Source organism: Colossoma macropomum, unplaced genomic scaffold (assembly GCF_904425465.1).
Source record: "Colossoma macropomum unplaced genomic scaffold, Colossoma_macropomum, whole genome shotgun sequence".
NCBI lineage: Eukaryota > Metazoa > Chordata > Actinopteri > Characiformes > Serrasalmidae > Colossoma > Colossoma macropomum.
In genome coordinates this window covers 10,962,682-10,982,959 of record NW_023494790.1, presented here as the reverse complement: position 1 = coordinate 10,982,959, position 20,278 = coordinate 10,962,682, and the positions used below count along the sequence as shown (strand labels likewise).

Below are 20,278 nucleotides of genomic sequence, written 5' to 3'. Positions count from 1 at the left end.
GAGCTTCAGGACTCGGTAGCCCCACTCTGAGTTTGCATAGTCACCAGGTCATGTCTCAGCTCTTGTTTTTCCTAGATCCTTCTGTTTTACTGTAATAGCACTTAAAGCTGACTGGAGCAGATCTAGGAGGGCAGAAATTTCACAAACTGACTTCTGGCAAAGGTGATATCTTAGACCAGACGCTGTCCTATGCGGACCTAGACCTATAACCGATAAACTATTAGGAATTGTTTAATTTTGACGGAGTGTTCCCATTTTAATCTGCGTAACATTTCTAGTCATCACAGTACCGCTTTAGTGGCCCAGGAAACTCACAGACTAATCACATGCGTTGTAAATATCACACGTGACGATACTCAGCCAATCAGATCTGTGTATTACGATGAGCACTGAGACTTGAGTGACTGATGAACACGAAGGAGGGACGAGGCGAGAAACAGCAGTCGGAGAAGAAAGTGAGCCAGAGGGAAGTTATTTTACATGACTCTAAAAAGAGAAGACTGACAATAAATGTTGAAATATTACTGAATTCTACTTTATTTGATTTGACATTCAGTTGTTGACTACATAAGATGTTGGTATAACTACTAGGCTACTTCAGTAAACAGTGTACGGCACTAAATCATTATGCAAGTTAGACATTATGATGTTCTGGACCGGTACTTGAGGTTTTCTCTAAATGGACCTTATTGAATTTGGATTAAATACCCCTGTCTTAGATAGCGCCACATTTGAAGTTACTGAGCTCTTTAGTATGTCCCATTCTACTGACAACGTCTATGGAGATTGCATGGCTAGATGCTTGATTTTACACCTTTGTTTGCAGTGATGTTGAAATGCTGAAACGCCTGAGCTAAATAATTAGAAGGAGTGTCCACATACTTTTGGCCATATAATGTACACTTTCACAGCCTCCATGGCTAGATGTGCGAGTTCCTCCTCTGAGAAAATTACTACCTGATTTACACTTAAAAGCTGCACAGTGGCAGAAACATCAATCAAATGAGGACTGAGTCACTGTTTAATGTACAGCATAAAGGATGATTTATTTGGGTGATTTATTTGAGAGCGTAAGAACCCAGTAAAAACTGACTGCAGCTATTCTGGTTAAAATTGCAAATCCAGATACAAACCTGTAAACCTACTGTTTTGAAATTTTAAAAAATAAAAAGAAAGAAAGAAAAAGGAAAAGTCTGCTGTCTGTCTGTCTCAGTACATGGATGGCTTCTCTTCTCCTTTAGGATTGGTCACTTTCTCCAGGTTCTTACTGATGATGTCATACAGCTCCGCCTACAAACGAGCACAACATGCACTGAGGATTTATCGGCAGGAATATTCTCTTAAAAAGAAAAATGAACATCTAACATACTGCATTCATTTAGAAGTGAAAAAAATGTGCTAGTTTAAGTTTTTAGGTGTCAATTTAACTGCTTTAATTCTGGAATATCAGAATCAATTACAGTACTATTCAATATATACAATATTTAGTATGTCCTATTTTTTCTTTATTGGCCAAGATAAAATTGATGTTATTTTAAAATGTAAAAAAAAAAGATTAAACTGTATAATAAGCTGCTGTGCATGGTTTAATAAGCAAATTTAACTCACGTAGAATCCACGGATATCTAGCACAATCACTCTGATTTCAGAGAAGGTAGCTTCATCCTTCTCATGGACTAGTGCACGGTAATCCATCTGTGGCAAAATAAAGAGCACGATTAGCAGAGAGCAGTGAAGAAAACAAAATTACTAAAATTATTAGAACTTTTTACCATTTTTTATAAAAATATATCAACATTTTTACACAATTTACCAAAAATATACACAATTTTCCTTGAATTTACACCACTTAGTTTAGCACTGGAGTTTATTTAGCTAACAAGCAATGAAAGATAATAATTGAGACGCTGCATGCCTAAATCACATACTTGTCTCAAACCATGTTATTCAGTGATCACAAATACACTTGCTTATGTGGTTTCTGACGGTGTATGACATACTGCTATCTCTAAGAATGGACAAAAGTATGTAGCATCGCCAAAACAGTAGCAGCAGATCTCGTAATGCCTGAATTCTGTCAGTATTTTTGTCTTTTTTTTATAGATAACAGTGTAATGTACCATTGCCAAGCTGTTGCTTTGATATGACCACTACACAGTGTAAGCATGATTATAAAGCCTTTTTCTCTCACCACATGAGTCTCTTTAGAGGCTTTAGCCACTGCATCTCCTCGCTCTGAGAAATACCTACAGAGAAAATCATCAAAACCACAGTGATGAACAGGAAAGAGGATATAGGTCAAGAGGTCACCAACACTCCTCCTGGAGAGCTACTTTCCTGCAGACTTTGGTATCAACCTCTTTTTACCTAATACTAATGCACTGAGGTCCAACCAATCAATGGTGTCATGGATTCTGTAGAAGTCAAATAGCTGGAGCTGGTTGGAATTAGACTCTGCAGGTAGATCTCCAGGACCAGAGTTGGTGACCACTTATATAGATACTATTCTGAGATGAGTGACTTTGGTCAGTGTTGGACAAAATACATTTAAAAGCTAGTTGTTTTGTGCTTTAAGTCAAGCAGAACTCACTCAAATAATATGCTGTACTTTGTCTATCACTGCTCATAGACAGCTTAAAAAGCTCTAGTTAAGTGGATACTTGAGATGATTTGAGGGATGTACTTGTTAATGTTGGTCTGAAAGCCCTCCACTTTAGTCTTCACAGCAGCAATTCTCTCGAGGATTTTCTCCTGAAAGATGTGTCACAAAAATTACAATTCACAGTAAAATATAAAGCCAGTTTTCCATTTACAAGCATTTCTAAAATAAAGCTTTCTTTTTTCTTTTTTTTTCCTCTTCAAGTGTCTCATGATTGTGTTTGTAAATGGCTGAACAGTAACAGAGAGGCTGTTTACACTTAGTAAGTTCATGTGCCCTGTATTCAGTAATGTCCAGATACAGTGCTGTGAGCCAGTGCTTGCCCCCCTCCTTCCTTTGCAAATTTGTCGCACTTAATTGTTTCAGATCTGAGCCTGAACCTAAACACAAATACCATTTTTAAATGGTCGTTTAATTTCTTGAAGGGAAAAAGTTACCCAACACTCAAAAAGTATTTTTTACTCAATGAACCAGTTAACCAGTTGCTAACTGGGAAAAATCCACACACACAGACCAGATTACCACCAGCCCTGCTGACTATAAGCATCCCTTAAATAGAAGCTGGAAAGCATAAAGGCTCATCTCACATTTGCCAGAAACACTCTTGTGACCCCCAAGGCTTTTAGAATAACGTTCTGTGGACCGATGAGTCGAAAGTGGGGCTTTTTGGAAGACATAAGTCCTGTTACATCTGCCACAACACTAACAGCATTTCACAACAAGAACATCATTCCAGCTGTCAAAACTGGGGCAGTGTGATGGTGTGGGATGCTTTGCTGCTTTAGGACTTGGGGGACTTTCCGTAACTGATCTCTACCAGAAAATCCTGCAAGAGAATGTCCGGTCATTGGTCCGTAATCTGAAGCTCAAGCGCAATTGGGTTATGAAGCAAGGCAACAGTCCAAAGCACAAGGGCAAGTCCAACATCTGATTGGCTCAAAAGAAACTTGAACTCAACTTAAATTTGGTGCTCAAAAGGCCTCCAGTGCAGCAGAATTAATGCAATTCTCCACAATGATGAGAAAGAATGATCTCCAGTTATAGGAAGAGTTTGGTTGCAGCTGTGTCAGCTAAAGGTGGCACAATAGATTTGGGGTGGGGGGGTGTGGGGGGGGCAATTACTGTTTCACATAGGAGATAAAACTTTTCCCTTATGTTCTCAATGTCTTATATTACATTTTGTATGAGGATCTGAAACCATTTAGTGAGACAAATATGCAAAAACTAGAGGAAATCAGCAGGGGGCTAATACTTTCGAGGGCACTGTAAGATTTATCCACATTCTCTTTATGTTTGGTGTACATTTAAATGCATCTCAGTTCCACAGACAGAAACCTGATTTGCATGTGGCATTTTCATTTCCGGGTTTTGTCTGTGCACCCTCAGCGTGGCCTTTGGTGAGGACCACATCAATGTGCACTCAGCAGGGGCCTCTTACCCAAAATTCCTTGAGATACAGGCTAAGACCAGTCAGAGCGGAGGGGTTTGTTTAAAGCTGTCTGACCAACATGGCACAGAAGATGATGTTCAGGTGGGAGGTCATATCCATTTGCTTTGTCATTGAGCCGCATTACTGTAATCTAGATTGAGTAACTGCAAACTGTTCGTGTCACTACAGTGTGGACTTTGAACAATCAGCGCTCAGCAGCCATAACAATAGCCAATGAATTAGCACTTGGTTGTTGCAGATGTAATGCTAGCCAACTAATCAGCTCTCAGTAGCCATAATGCTAGCAATCCAATCAGTACTGAGTCGCCATAATGCTAGTGTACTACTGCCTACAAGTGATTAGCTGTAGAAAAACGGATATAAATACTGATATAAAAAAACGGATATAAATACTGATATAAAATACTGATATGTTTTCATTTTTTTGGTTCTTTTCCTTTCTAAAAATTCCTGTGCAAAAAACTAGAAATATATTTATATTATTATTTTTAGCTGTTCAGGCATCAGGAGCTGTTGGATGCAGCTGTTTTTGCTGCCTGTGATTACACTACACTGCTACAAAGATGTTCTTCAAGGGTTCCATAATACTTCTATATATAACCGTAAACACTCAAAGAACCATTTGCATGTTTAAAAAGTCCTTTCCATGCTGAAATCGTTCTTCAGATTGATGAAGAATGTGTTGTATATAGTTCTAGAACCTATTTGAAAATGGTACTATATAGCACCAAAAAGGGTTTTGCTACTGTTACTGTTACCAGTATGTAACCATATGCAACACGTTCTCCATCAAACTGAAGAACGATTACCCCATGTAATTTAAGTTTTCTTTGAGTGTTCATGGTTGTGTATAGAACCACTGTCTTTACTAAAGAACCCTTGAAGAACTGTCATTTTTTGCTAAATTACTGGCAAACTAGCTTCACTGAACATCTGATTTCATTTGCAATGGACTGCAGGTTCTTTTATCTTCTCCAGGCCGTACCTCAGTTTCCTTACTGACGTAGTTCTACATGGGAGGAGTTAGGATTGCATATGTCTTGAAAAAATGGTTATGATTCCACTTGGCTCAGTTGTGTCTCCATCTCAGATCTTCTCCTTAAGTCTCCGAGAGTTTGTATAGCAATTCTTCTCCAGTGCATCTTGGCCCCATTTATACTCACTTTTCAAGATCGGATCCGATTAGCTTGACACTCATGAAGTGGCTATATTAAACAGGCTCTAAGAGGTTGGAAGGTTTTGTAAACACACCTGGACGGCGACTCCAAAGTCATTTCCATCTTCTATTTTGGGAATTAGATGTGAAATCCAGCAGGCAACCTGTACGAAAGGGTAAATAAAGATGAGGTAAAATAATTTAGTAGCCCTAGTAAACACCACGCATACATTTTTGTCTGTGAATTCTTGTTTGTGGGAGAAGTTACAGGAGTTTGTGAGTTCACTGTTTATACTGTACATTATAATATATTAAGATAATATACTGTAAACTGAACATCAGTTCATCTGGGTAAGTTAGATAGTCTTACACTCTCGTCTGAGAGCACAGAGTTTCATTACCACAACACAAAGTGACTTTACAGCAGCTTTCAGTGATGATCTTGATACTGAAGCTCTGGAGTATGTGCCAAAAAAAAAATACATATGTGAAGCGGAGTGCCTAAAACTCCCTTCCTCGTGATAAAATTTAGAGTAATCCACTGCCTCGAGTGGCTTATTGCTTTTATAAAATAGCGCCAACATAAAATATATTAAAACACACAATGTTTTAGATAATTATTCAGAAATATAGTTCCGTTAGAGTACAGCATCGTTGCTAAGCAGCCACTGACCGCTGAATGTGGAGAAGAACGTTCGGTTGCCAATCACTGTACAATGCAGACATTTCATGATTTTTTTTTTTCGTATAACAGTGAACATATGTAACACAGCACTGTTTAATGCAAATACTTTCAGTTTATAGGTACTTTTTGGTCACCAAATTACCACCGCGAGTCTTCTGCCAGTCTGACGGCGTCACTTTTCTCATAATGGGGCTAAATCTCAAACGGCTCCCTGCTCCCTACATAGCGCCCTTAGTTGTGTAGGAATTTAAATACTGACTCCTGCACCAACAAAGCAAAATAACGCTAAATGGTCATGAATGGTCAAGATCAAAATGGTCAAGCAGTTCACTATTTGACAGCAGAAGCTAGAATTTCTAAATTTTACACAGCTCACTATTTAACTAGGGAGTATGGAGCCGTTTGGGATTCAGCCTGGGTTTGATGCTACTTCTGACTGAAACACGGACAGTTGAAGCGTGTAGGACATTCAGGTGACATTCTTTAGACTTTTATACTGCCGTTTTTTGTAAGTGCTTTAATTCAAGCCTGTGATATTAACATTGTTTAGCATGTTAGCTATATTTTGGCGTGTTGGCTAGCTGATCAGCCTAGTTCTAGTTGTGAAAATACGTTTTCAGCCCCTCAGTTTAAACAAAAACAGGTTCTTATTTCATCATTTCACTCGGTGCTCCATGCGATCAGCATTAGAGTCAATGATTAATTGAACGATTTACTTCTTACTTTGCCACAAACAGAAAATGGACACGTTTAAGATTACATTTGACCGACAGCCGATTTGGTCAGACTCTGAAGATGAGACTACACTAAATTCCCAAACTGTCAGTTGTTCTGTGTGGAGCTGGAAAACAAACTGCCGGCTGTGCATCGAGTGAGCGGAGCTCGTTACTCTGACGTAGCAACAAGCTGCTTGCTAAAGAACTGTAATTTGAAGGAACTGTGAACATTAAAACATATTAAATGCCGCTTTCAAGGCCCAGTTTATTTATTTATTCTCACTCCATAGACTACTGCAGCATGGCTGCAGAATACAAGTAGGCATATTGCTATTAAAACAAGGGGTCCACCTGCAGCCCCTACAGTTTCCCATGTTAATAAATGCACATAAAGATGCATTTATGAAAAAAAGAAAGTGTGACATCACATTTTACAGCATCACTTACTGTAATGATGGTCTCCTTCAGACTGGTAATTTCTGGTTTAACAATATCCAGCAACTTAATGATTTTCTCGTTTCCTTTGATGAATCCACATTTAGGAGCTGTGGAGAAAGATGAGAAAGATAAAAGTGAAAATGTATACGAACTAATAAAGAATTAAACGATTCAACATGAAGTTAAAGTGATTAAGGAGTATCAGTGTTTAAAGTGCAGATAAGAAAGAGAGATTTACGTTTCTTCTTCTCTTCTTCATTCTTATCTGTCTCCATTTCCTGTGAGGATCAAACGCTGACATCAGTTATAAAGGGTTTGTACCATTTAAATTTATTTCCCTGATCAGATAAGTGTATACCGACCTCATCCTCTGGTGGAGGGGGGTCAGGGATAGGGATGTCCAGCGGGGCGTGCAGAGTGGTAAGGTCAGAAACGCAGAATTCATCAGACTAAACAGTGAATAGATTACAATGAAGAAGAATTAGATCCATGTTTAATCATTGACCTGGTCAGTTATATAGTTATATAGTTATAGACTGTCTCACTGAAATAGTTAATGCACTGTTGGCTTAACCGAAGTACAAAAGAAAGGCCATTTACAGCCATCTGCAGAAGTTTGAGAACCCCCAGTCAGTAAGGGAACACACTTAGGCTACGTTCACATTACCAGGTTAAAGTGGCACAAATCCGATTTTTCTGCCCTACTGTGACTCAGATCTGATGTTTTCAGGGCTGTGTGGACACGCAAATCTGATCTTTTCAAATCCGACCTGAGCCACTTTCATATGTGGTCCTAGATAGGATATGTATCCAATTCGTGGCCATGCGACCTTAATGAGAAGCTCGGATCGGAATTTGTGTGATTTTTCTCCACTGCACCTGCGCCATCATTCAGCGTTACCATGGCAGCCGCGCTGAACAGAAGTTAAAGACTGTAAACGGTGGAAAAGCAACACGTCTAACCTTTTTTGCTTTCATCTCACTCTAAGGCTACGTCCACATTACAAGCCTCATTGCTTAAATCCAATTTTTTGCTCAAATCCAATCTCTCTGACACGATGGTTCACACTAGTTTAGGTATGTGATTCAAATCTGTCATCAATGTGAACGAACCAGCGTCCTGAAATGACCTGCATGCGCACATCCTACTCAGTAATGTCACGTAAATGAATCACGTACACCATCAGTACAAACTAACGAGCAGAACGAGCTTCACTGTGGAGATAATTAACTCTGATCAGCTCTCAGCTGTTCATTATTAGAGTGAGACGAAGGAGAAAAAGGTGAGATGTGTCGCTTTTCTACCGTTTACAGGCTTTAATGTCTGTTCAGCGCGGCTGCCATGGTAACGCTGAATGATGGCGCATGCACAGTGGAAAAAAAGCACATGAATTCCGATCTGAGCGTCACATTAAGGTCGCATGGCCATGAATCGTATCCGATCTAGGACCACATATGAAAGTGGCTCAGGTCGGATTTGAAAAGATCAGATTTGCGCGTGCACACAGCCCTGAAAACATCAGATCTGAGTCACATTAGGGCAAAAAATCTGATTTGTGCCAACTGGTAATGTGAACGTAGCCTAATAATGAAGCCGAGAGCTGATCAGAGTTAATTATCTTCTCAGCGAAGCTCGTTCTGCTTGTTAGTTTGTTAGCTGATTCATTCATGTGATGTTACTGAGTAGGATGTGCGCATGCAGGTCATTTCAGGACGCCAGTTCGTTCACATTAATGACAGATTTGAATCACTTACCTAAATGAGTGTGAACCATCCTGTCAGAGAGATCGGATTTGAGCAATGCGGCTTGTAACGTGAATGTAGCCTTAAATATGGCATTTAAATGTGCCATAAGTTTTGCACAGGCCACATTTTATGTTTAATTTTTTCCAAGATGTTCAATTAAGCAAATAAACAATACCTGTTTATTAAAGTGTGCAGAAGTGTGTTCTCTGTAGAGGACATGTTCACTTAATTTTACTTAGAAAACAAAACATGGCATATGACTAGGGGCACCCAAACCTGTCTGTATCAGTCCAACATCAGCAGAAAGTGCTGGATCAGATATCAGAGGAAAAAAAGAACCAATCTGATCCTGTAGCAAGTCTAACCTAAAACGTCTGATTGCGCATTTGTTAATGCAAACAGTCAACTGGAATCCAAAAGGTGATTTTCCTTTAGAACCTGGCAGGCTGGATAAGAACTATAATCAGGCTGGGCCTGGCCTATAGGCCGTGTTTTTGTCACCTCTGTAATAAAGTGTGTTGTTCTGTATTTGTAAACAGACTGTTTTTACAGTTTTACAGTAGCATGACAGAGTATAGATCAATTTGTGCTGGATATAAGTACTGGATTGCTATTGCTAGTATCGTGTTACATCACAACATGTCACAATATGCTTTTCTGAGTATATTGTGGATTTGGTTAGCACTTACAAACACTGACCAACTGCATCTTTGATTACAAAAAGAGCTTACTGTTGCTGTCAGAGCAAAACCTCGGATCTCCAACTTGGTAACTTTAAAGAAGTAAAAAATTTCTTAACTTTTTTTTCAAGCAATTTTGGAACTTTTCTGTCGGTCCACTCATCATGAATTGTAACACAATGTAAGGGCAACTTCAGTGCAACTTAGTATAGTAAGTTGAATAAAAATAACTGTATGCAGTTTTTGATAGTATTTTTTTAAATGTTTTAAATTTTATTTTGTCTTTTCTAACTTATCAGATGTCAGAAAAAATAGAATCATAAAATTTTAATGTCTTGATTTTTTCATGCTTTGATAATACTTTTCAAGTGCGTTCTTCGCTGCTGCCCACAGTGGTTGATCCATCAGCACTGGACTGCTGCTGATCAGATGTTATATGGATCATTCTGAGCACAGCAGTGACACTGGTGTACAAGTGAGTTGCTGGAGTTTTTAAACACTGCTGGGTTGCATATGGACCACAAGTTTGAATATCAGAGATGCAGAGACAGTTTCCGAGTCTGTGGTCTGAAACTGACCTGGCTGCAAGTTTTCATTCCTGCCAAGCAGGATCAGACTTTCTAAACCTAATCAACTGTTTGAAGACACAGACCAACAGATCAAACAAGTGGAATCAGCCAAGCTCCTGCTTGATAGTGGTGACCCCTGGGGAAGATGGAGGACAACAACAAGCTACAGTCTGTAATTATATACCTAACGCTCCCATAAGGCAGACGAACCTCACAGGTACATGGCAGGAGTATCTAACTATTTGGCAACTCAGTGTTTGTGCATCTGAGCAGTTCTTTTTGACTGCCAGTATATATTGTACTGTATATTATTATTCAGTGTTTTTGTCAGTGAACTGCAGTGTTTACCTGGAGCAGGTTGTCCAGCTGAGAGATCTTCAGAGGAATGTGGTTCGAGAAAAGGTCTTCAGCCTACAGAAAAAGACAACCACAACTCAAACGAATGGCTATTTACAAGAATGATCAGTTTTAACATATTTGAATGAATATGCATACAAGTGACGTTTAACTAAAAAAGTAAAATGCTAATTTTATTAACTTAAAACGAAAGAAATGACACACTTTGTTCACTTACTAATATACAATGAAATCAACATTAAGGCAGCTAGGTTACTAATTTGGTAACACTTCACTGAAGGCCAGCGTTCATAATGCTATAAGACACCAACATAAGCCTGACATAAAGCTATGCAGGCATTTATAAAGGCTTATATCAACAAGCGTCAAATGCAACACTTACTGAGGTGAAATGAAATCAAAATGGACAAAAGTGCGCTTTATAATAACTGACACTTGTTGGAATAAGCCTTTATAAATGTTATGTAGCCTTACGGATGCTGTCCTTCATTAAGGACAAATATTTTTAAAGTAAGTCCAAACTAAATCTGTTTTCTTGAAACCTTACCTGCTGATACAGTGCTGTGCGGAAGTTGTCAACCTGGATAAAAAAAGCATAGGAATTAGCCATAAGTCAAGTGACCTGCTTATTTACTTTGTAATGGACAGACTAGCTTGTAATTGTATTTATCCTGAGCCAAACATTTAATAAAGATACAGAGTTAGGCATATGTAGTGTTGGAGGTCGTGCCCAAGGCCTTGTTATTGTAGTATGGCGTGCTTGCCCTGGGCTTTATTGTATTTAGTGCATCCAGTAAATGTTCTGCAATGCAGAGCTGCACAACACAGACAGTATTATATTACAGTATCATATTGCAACTGTGATATATCTTGCAATATCTGTTGTATCTTTGCAAAATCTGTTATGCTGATGGGAATGGTCTCTTCCAGGATGACAGTGCCTCATCCACAGGGCATGCAGGGTTACTAAATGGTTTGATAAGTATGAAAGTGATGTAAATCATATACTATGGTCTTCACCATCAGCAGATCTCAGACCAATTACATATTGGAGATTTTGGACCATCACACCATATGGAGTGCCCCCTACCACCAACATCATAAAAAACAATATCTTAAAAAAGTAATATATTTTATAAGTGGTGTTCCATCCCTCCAGTACTGTTCCAGAGACATGTACAATCTGTAAAATGCACATTAAAGCTGTGTTGGTGGCTCGTGATGGCCTTTATTACTTAAAAGGGGAACCTGATTTTTTCAAAAATACAACACAATTAAATGGTTGAAACAAAGTCATTCAGAATGGTTTGGTGTGAAATGTTGTTTTCGAGAAATTTACAGAGCCAGAATTGTTCACAGTGGTGGTGATAGGAACCAGACGTCCACCTCTGAAAGCTCCCTCACAGAGAGCTATTCCATGAAATGGTTAGATATACGCTGCCTGTCACAGTGTTTCATAATTGTTTTGTGATAAAGTTTTGGTTAAAAATGTATTTTAATCCATTTAGTTTAACCCATCCATGGCAGAGGGGTATAAATATATGCAAGGCATTGTAAGGTAAAACAGTCCCCAAAGAAAATGTATTCTTTGAAATTTCTGACTATTTTACCATCATCAATACTGTACAATGTACAAAAAACCCAGAAGGCACACAGAGGTTCACTGGTGGTTTTGAATAATAAATAAAATGGCTATATTTGTGTTGACCCCTGGTTCCTATCACCACCACTGTAAAGAAATCAGTCTGTAAGATTCTCTAAAATGAACTATTTCACGTCAAAACGCCCTGAATTAATCTGTCTACATATTAAGGACTGAATTATTCAGACATTTTGAACAACTGGTGGAATTCCCCTTGTTTTTCTCTTTAATTTGTACAGAGTAACTTTAATAATGGCACATGATATCATAACAAACATAATAAGTACTGCAAAGTCTCTTTGTATGATTTCCAAAGCCTTCCTGATAGTATGTGTGCAGTGTGCACCTGACTCTCCATTTACAGAATCCCCCCAAAATCCCCAGAAGCAGCCCCTCCCTGACCTTAACTTGCTCTTTTGATAAATTTGAAGTGCTGAGATTGCTGAGTTGGTACTGAACGCTCTTTATGTGCTTTAGTAATAATGTGGTTCTCTTAACCTCCACGTAAAACCCTCTTAAATCAGTCAAAACACGAGGAAAGATTTTTGATTTTCGGTTGGAGCGGCTCTAAACGAAAGTGAAACCGACTAGCACAGAACTTAACAATATGCAAGTCATTGTGGAGAACAGTTGGGCTACTTTAGCTCCTTTAACTTATTCGTCTACTTCGACTACTTTACATTCTACGTTTACCACAGAAATCATTCAGAAACGCCCATACTGGCGCAGCGTTAGCCGTTAGCCTTCATCGCAACGATGGCAAGTTATACTCTGCTTAGCGAACCGATTCTCAAGGAACTGTCGAATCGAATGTCCGATTCATTGATTCGAAAACCGTCAGCTTTATTGTTTATCGTTTATTTTTATCTCCTCCAGTTGCGACGAGATTCCGTTTTAGTAAGTTAATCGGATGCTCAGTACTTCTACCAAGTAATGTAGTCCGTAAACGGCAAGAGAAAGAGGAAACGGTGCAGAGAGAACATTTAAGCTCATTTTGAAAGCATGCGCTAAATATGTGCCAAAGGAATATTATGATGTTATATTATTTATTCGACTGTTGTTTTAATTCTTCAGAATTAAACAAGCAGCTTTTTTTAGAAATGGGACAAAAAAGTTTTTTCATTTGAACTGATGAATCAGTTTAAATGAACCGATTCGTTTTGCGAGTCGGATTTTGCTAGTTCGGGCAACGATTAGCCGGCGCCGTGTACATTCGAAACAGTTTCCTAAACTCGTTTAATTAGCTCATTTAGACCGATATCACTGTCTCGATGTTTACAGCAGCCCGTTTATCTTGAAGCAGCAACACTCACATGGTGCGGCAGTTACATCCTGGCGCCTCCTCATTTAAGGTGGAACGGGAAATCCGAATGAGAAGCTAACTCCAGCTTTGTTTCTTAGCCACAGTTACTGATCTTACAGGCGTTCGTTACAGCTAATGAATCAACCTACGAACACATGCAGCCTTACCTTCACTGCGTTCTCTTGGTTTATCTTGAACTTGGACATTTTTACTGCTCTTCGGCTGGTTTAATCGATAAATTTGCCAGTTTAAGTCCAAAAGCAGCAGCAGGTTGATCTGTCACTCTTCCGTCCTTCTGTAGAAACACTTTCGCTTTCATCAACACCTGAAAAAGCTGATCCCTCCCAGTCTAAAGCTGTGGCGAAGGAAAGAGTCCTCTTAAGGTGGTCTGCCTTGAACCTACTGGTTTACATAAAAATGATTTCTACTTTAAACTTAATGGACTGCTCAGTATAATTGCAGTACATTGAAACTTAATCTGAGATCATTATTTTCCTATTTATTTTATAAAAGCTAAATCTAAAACGAGGTTTAGGCCGAGTCCACCTTAAAAAAAGGGAAACAAATCGAAAGCAACTATAACTTCCTGCAAGCTGTGACGAGATCCAGTCAGCTCAGCTCTCTCTGCTCAGAAACGAGTTTATTTAGCGAATTATTAATTATTCAGTGATTCCTGCGTAGATACGAGGTGGAAACGAGCGGCGGCACAACTCAGGGAAGCAGCATTCCTGGACTAGGAAGGTAAATTGTAGTGTTAGATTTGTGTTTCCTTAACAGGGTCAAAGTGTAAAAGGGGCCTGAGACGCTACCTTTACCTTTAACACTATAGGAGCCTATAGACGTTACCCGGATGTTGTACTATTATTATTAGTATAATGTTTTTATAAGTATTATAAGTTTGGTCACAGCCACATCCAGTATATTGCACTCATAATAAGAGTACAACACACACAGAATAGTCTTATATGTATATGTGCTTAATTAAAGACTAGAGTAAAACAACTAGCATTTGTATGTCCAACAAAGTTATATAATACAATACAGTATACAATATAGTATAATGTCATATTTATGATTGGACCCTAAATGCACAGTGTGTAACATTCTGAGGTAAAGTACTGTAGTTGTGCAGCAGGCAGCACATGGTTCATTACAATTAGAGTTCAGTAATTCTAATATAGTCTGTATACTCTTTTAGTAATGGAAGTGAGAGTAAAGTGTGCAGTTGTCTCTGATTTTTCAAATTTTTTGCATAATAACATGTTTAAGACGTAAACAGAGTCATTCAGTGTGGTCTGAAATGAAATGAATTGCTCTGTTCTGGAGAAACTTACCAACTCAGAATTGTTCACAGTGGTGGTGATAGGAACCAGACGTCTGAAGTGTTTAATGCCTGTAAAAGCTCCCTCACAGAAAGTTATTGCAAAAACAACAGTTTCGAGATAAGATTTTGACATGAAGACATTTTTTAAAGACATTTTAATGGTGGAGAGGCACCTACAGGGTGTTATAAGGCAAAATAGTACCCAAAGAATATTTCACTGCTGTCAGAACAAAACCTCGCATCTCCCTTTTTGTCGCTTTTCAGTTTTTGACATGATTTGAAAATGCCTGTCACCATTTACATTGTGTGTAAATTTTATCATGAATGGACCAAAAGAAATGGCCCAGAATTACTAGGAAAAAGTCTGATTACGTCGACTTACATTAAAAGTAAAGTAGGTTTTTTTTTTGCTTCTCCTGTAAAGTTATTACTTTGGAGAGGTTTTTTTCCGCCAGCAGCAATAAATATATATATATTTTTTCAGATTTACCACTGTTTTATCATTTTCAGCATTACATACATACGTCCATGCATATGTACATTAAAACATTACATACAAAACAAACTCAGAAGACACACCTAGGTTTACTGGTCCATTTGCATGGTAAATAAAATGACTTTTATTTTATTCTATGAAGAAATCTGACTCATTGAGTTCCTCTACAATAAACCATTTCACATCAAACCACTCTGAATGACTTTGTTTACAACTCAACAGTTTAATTATGCTGACATTTTGGTGGAATTCCCCTTACAGCCTGTGAGGAGAAGCTACTTGAACCTGTTTATGTACAGTATAGTACTGCAGTACCGTCCACCAGAGGGCAGCAGTGTGAACAGGCCATAAACACACTGCAGCACAGTGTGTCAGAGACACTGCTGATTAGTACAGTGTGTTAGAATGTTGTTCAGCCAGTTTCATTCATAAGAGAGACTTCCAGAAAAGAAGATACTACAGTCGTGCTGTTCTTGTTAAAAATGCAGGGTTGGAGGCTCAACCAAAGCTCTTGGAAAGCCAGTCCACTCAGTGGCCATCTTGGGCAGTTATTTGTAGTCATATAAGATCAGGCTTCTGTCCCTTGAATGGGGAGGGACCTATAACGTCCAACCTCAAAGCTATACTAACATTTCAAAGACATATTTGAAATGACTAGTGTTTGGCTAGTGTTAAGGCTGCTGTGCTTGTGCACATCTCAACAACAAGGGTAACTTTTCTTGGCCTTACTAACAAGCCAACGGTCTCTTATTACGTATAAAGCTTGTTACAAGCATTCCCATTTATTTTCCACGTAGTGAACTGTCTCCTCTTCCTTTATGTCTCTGGCTCATAGTTATACAGGTTGCAGTGTTTATCTGTTAATTTCAGGTAAATCCAGTTGGATGTAACAGGGCTGGCAGAAACACATGGCTTCCCTCTCGGCCCAGTTTGAGGATTTGAGGAAAAAAGCAGAATCATGTCTGTCCACGTCGGCCTCGGCCCAGGAGGCTAAACTCATTACAATGGCCATGGCAGAGACGGCCATGCCACTGTCCAGCAGATACAAGCACATCCCTGCTGAGACCATCATATCAGACAACGTCACTGGAAAGAACCTCCAAGAAGTGAGGGATAATTCTTCATAGATACTAAAGCAATAGATTCTGTTAAAAAGCTTAATATACGCAATTTCCCTCTGACCTCAAGTGCAGTCAATTAGCCAAGATATGTCTGGTGTCTGAAGGTTACTTCTTTAGTTTAGCACTGGTGCTACAATGCCAGCGGAGCTAGCAAGGAATCCAGCCAAGCAGCTTTATAGATTATACAAAAATTGACAAAAATATGAGGCATAGTGCAAAACTAAAGTACCTAAATTCAGACAACGAACATGTATTGGCTGATTGCTACATTATAAGATAAGGGGGGAAATTGTGTGAGTGAGTGTCTCTGTAAAATCTCTCTTTACTGTGATCTGTTATTATATATACTGTTTTATACTCCTCAATTCTGGTGTGATTATTCTCTGATTGTTTTCTGATTTTTCTCTGATTAGTTTTTGATTATTTGTCTGATTATATTGTTTTTGTCTCTGAGCGTTTTCTAATTATTCTTGTACTTCTTTGATTTTTCTCAGATTATTCAGCTTTTTCTCTGATCGTAACGCAATTGAAATTTATTTGGCTAGCACTTTTTACTATGGCTGTTGTCACAAAGCAGCTTTAGAAAATATGGTTCACACCAGAGAGCAAAACAATAGCACATTAATACCAATAAAAAAATATGAATTATGAAACAAAGTGATCCTAATCATTAAATAGAAGCATTCAGATTACCCAGTGAAGCCAGTAACATTTTTCACTGATTATTTTCTGATTAGTCTCAGATTTTTCTCAGATTTTTCTCTGATTATTCTCGGATTTTTTTCTGATTATTCTCGGATTTTTCTCTAATTATTCTCTAATTTTTTTCTGATTATTCTCAGATTTTTCTCAGATTATACTCTAATTTTTCCCAGATTTTTCCCAGATTTTTCTCTGATTTATCTCTGACTTTTCTCTGATTATTCCATTATATTATATTCTATTATATTCTATTAAGATTTTGCCCTGATTATTCAGAGTTTTTCACAGATTTTATTTGTCAGACTTTCCCTAAGTTTTCACTGATTTTTCTCTGATTATTCTCTGATTTTTTTTCTGAGGTTATGGAGTCCCTGAACCGTGTGGTGAAAGCTCTGAGCATCCTGGAGAAATACGGCTGTAATTTACTGAACCCAAACAGACCCAAATACTGGCGCAGTGTTAAATTCAACAATCCAGTGTTCAAGGCTGTAGTGGACAATGTAAAGGTAATATTTTCCCAGTGTTATTTTCTTTTCAGGGATAAAACGTTCCACAATCATAGAAATCTGTTGTAGATTCATATACTAATGTACACGCACTTCAGTTATTACACATTATTAGTTTAAAACAGCATAATACAGTATTGTAGTATACCACACTAATAGAAAATCAATCTGTATTCAAAACAGTTATTGATCGGAGTGCTTGTCTTTGTCTCCTGACTTACTACCACAGAGAATAATCATTAGCAACAGCATTGTATAAAAGCCTGTCTATCAGAATTGTTTAGTCAGGCACTGTAATAAAACCATCTTCAAGGATCGTGGCCTCCTGAAGTTTTTATGTTGGTTCCTCCTGTAGGGCAGCAGTATGTAGGTTTTACATTGGTTTTAATGTTGCTTACTAATGTCTTTAATTCTTCTTCTTGAAGAGTGACAGAAATGTTTTTATATGGATTTTAATTATTGTTTTTAATGGTTCCTCCTGGCAGAAATGTTATTTTTGTGTTGGTTTTAATGTTGTTTATTTAAGCAATAAGCCATGAGAGGTATGATTTTACTATGATTTTACTTTTTGTCAGATAATATAGAACATATCATAGCATAGCACTGTTTAATGCAAAAAAAATGGCTTTCTAAGTACATTTCTATCACCAAATTACCACAACAATGCTAATTTCCATTAGCGCCTCTTTGCTATTTAGCACCAAGCTAATGGTGCCCCTCCTCTGACACTGGGGCTACACTTCAAATGGCTCCCTGCTCCCTACATAGTGCGCTACAAAGAAATTTAAATAGTGGCTCCTGCACCCCAACAGTGCATAATATAGCTTAAAAATATTCATATGGGATTCAGCCACATCTGTGCACAACAAAAAGTGCACTATATGGCTGTAGAGGTGAAAATTTCCAAGCTTATTTAGGGGGTCCATTTGAGATTCAGCCTGGGTTTGATGCTACTGAAGGCAGATCTGAATAAAACATGGACATTTGAAGTGTGTCAGTCATTCAATTGACTTTCTTTAGATTTTTATACTGCCGTTTTACAGTGAATCATGTAATAAGTACTTTAATTCCAGCCTGTGATATTAATGTTGGAGTTGTTTAGCATGTTTGCTATCTTTTAGAGTGTTTGCTAGCTGACCAGCCTAGATCAGATTAAGAAAGTAAGTTGTCAGCCCCTCAGTTTAAACAAAACTGGGTTCTTACTTCAGCATTAGAACCAAATATTATTCCATTAACAGCTTAAGAATCGTGACGTGGTGCAGTACTACGGAGTTCAGGTGATCGCCCTCGATTATTTTGCAACGCCTTTTGAACACGGCTCAGCCAATCAGATTTCAGGACTGAAACTATCCATTTTAGAAATGTTGTTTTTGCAAACTATAATGTCTTTGATTGTTCCTCCTGTAAGACTGCAGAAATGTTTTTATGTTGGTTTTTAATGTTGTCTTTAATTGTTCCTCCTGTAGGGTGGCAGAGATGTTTTGATGATTTATGGATACACAGTCAAGCAGGACGACGGCCTGAGCTTTCCTGAGAATGTCACAGCTCCTGATGTCCACATAGTTTCTGCGGTGGCCACAGAGGTCATGACCCTGCGAGAGGAGCTGGACTTACTCAGCAAGGTAAAAAATTTGACACCCAGAAAAGCGTAAAGTGATGTAATCTATCATAATAACGATAGAAACGATCTTATTGCCCACCCTCAGTTATATCTGTATATATTTCTTTGATGTTGTGTAACAGAGGCACGTTTTGTCCGTTTTGTGTAGGGCACACACGCGCATCCTGAGTTTTTTGAGAAGACGATTCCATCACTTGGACAAAAAGAGCAAAACAAGGTTTCTGTTCTCATTAATATTCCTATCATTATCGTTAATCTGCATTATATGCTCTTTACTACATACACTCTAAATAAGTGTAAATATCTTCTAACCCTTATCTCTCTGGGTGTTCAGGAGATTGAGCCGGACGCTGTGGTCATCCCTGTCCCTGTCCCTAAACCCCGAACAATCGTAGGGACAGTAAAGCTGTCCCCTCGAGACTCTCCAAAACCCCCAGTCCCACCAAAAGCATCAATGTGTGACATCTGTGGGGGGATTCCCTGCATTCTCTGCCAGCCTTGCGGATCTCTGTCGTTCTGTCAGAAGTGTGACAATACGGTCCATCTTAACCCGAATAAAACCGACCACAAAAGAGATCCCATTCAGACCCCACAGCAAAGTAAGAACTTAATATATATTCGTTGTTGCTGTTTTAGATGCATCCTCAGTATTGTTTAGGGATGCATGATATATTGTTTATTAATCATTATCGCAGTATTGGCCTTTGCAATACTGATATTGTAGAAAGCTGGAATATGCAAATAAGCCCTTTAATCATTCACAGTCTTTATGTGTCTCCACATCAACTCCTCACTAATAACTAACGTGTGGCTGGCACCCGTTCAACTTTATGACTGTAATTTGCTCCCAAAGTACATGAAATCACTGGAATGATGTTTTTATTTTAGTACAGTCCTTTCAGGCTGTTATTAGTCTTACAAGCCAGACTTCACTATCTGACTCTCTCTTGCACACAACTACTTTATTTATTTGTACACAACTTTTATACAGCTCCACCTGTCTCATCTTTGGAATTTCTTCTTATGCTTGGTTTCGTAATGACACCATACAATCAGAATTTGTACACACAAATCTTCATAGCTTCTGTACTCAGTACTGATATTTTC

The 20,278-nt window shown here is 38.4% G+C and overlaps 2 protein-coding genes across 3 annotated transcripts in view; one reads left to right on the top strand and one right to left on the bottom strand.

Moving 5' to 3' along the window:
• Positions 1 to 1,020: 1,020 nt before the first annotated feature.
• On the bottom strand, positions 1,021 to 13,787 carry psme2 (proteasome activator subunit 2). Its single transcript, XM_036572108.1, has 11 exons — positions 13,569 to 13,787; positions 11,004 to 11,036; positions 10,448 to 10,510; positions 7,467 to 7,553; positions 7,343 to 7,382; positions 7,114 to 7,211; positions 5,361 to 5,429; positions 2,684 to 2,751; positions 2,192 to 2,246; positions 1,609 to 1,695; positions 1,021 to 1,290 (listed from the first exon to the last, which is right to left on the bottom strand). Exons 1-11 carry the CDS (start codon positions 13,605 to 13,607, stop codon positions 1,210 to 1,212), a joined length of 720 nt encoding a protein of 239 aa, XP_036428001.1. The 5' UTR covers positions 13,608 to 13,787; the 3' UTR covers positions 1,021 to 1,209.
• A 159-nt stretch (positions 13,788 to 13,946) lies between these two features.
• Positions 13,947 to 20,278, top strand: part of LOC118809117 (E3 ubiquitin-protein ligase RNF31-like) — a 28,141-nt gene continuing 21,809 nt past the window's right edge. The window contains exons 1-6 of one of the 2 annotated variants that reach the window (XM_036572107.1): positions 13,947 to 14,142; positions 16,072 to 16,327; positions 17,404 to 17,550; positions 19,017 to 19,172; positions 19,320 to 19,388; positions 19,506 to 19,770. In XM_036572107.1, the coding sequence (XP_036428000.1) occupies positions 16,130 to 16,327; positions 17,404 to 17,550; positions 19,017 to 19,172; positions 19,320 to 19,388; positions 19,506 to 19,770 (835 nt within the window). In that variant the 5' untranslated portion in view covers positions 13,947 to 14,142; positions 16,072 to 16,129. The remainder of the gene's footprint in view (positions 14,143 to 16,071; positions 16,328 to 17,403; positions 17,551 to 19,016; positions 19,173 to 19,319; positions 19,389 to 19,505; positions 19,771 to 20,278) is intronic. The other variant, XM_036572106.1, reaches the window with a different exon arrangement.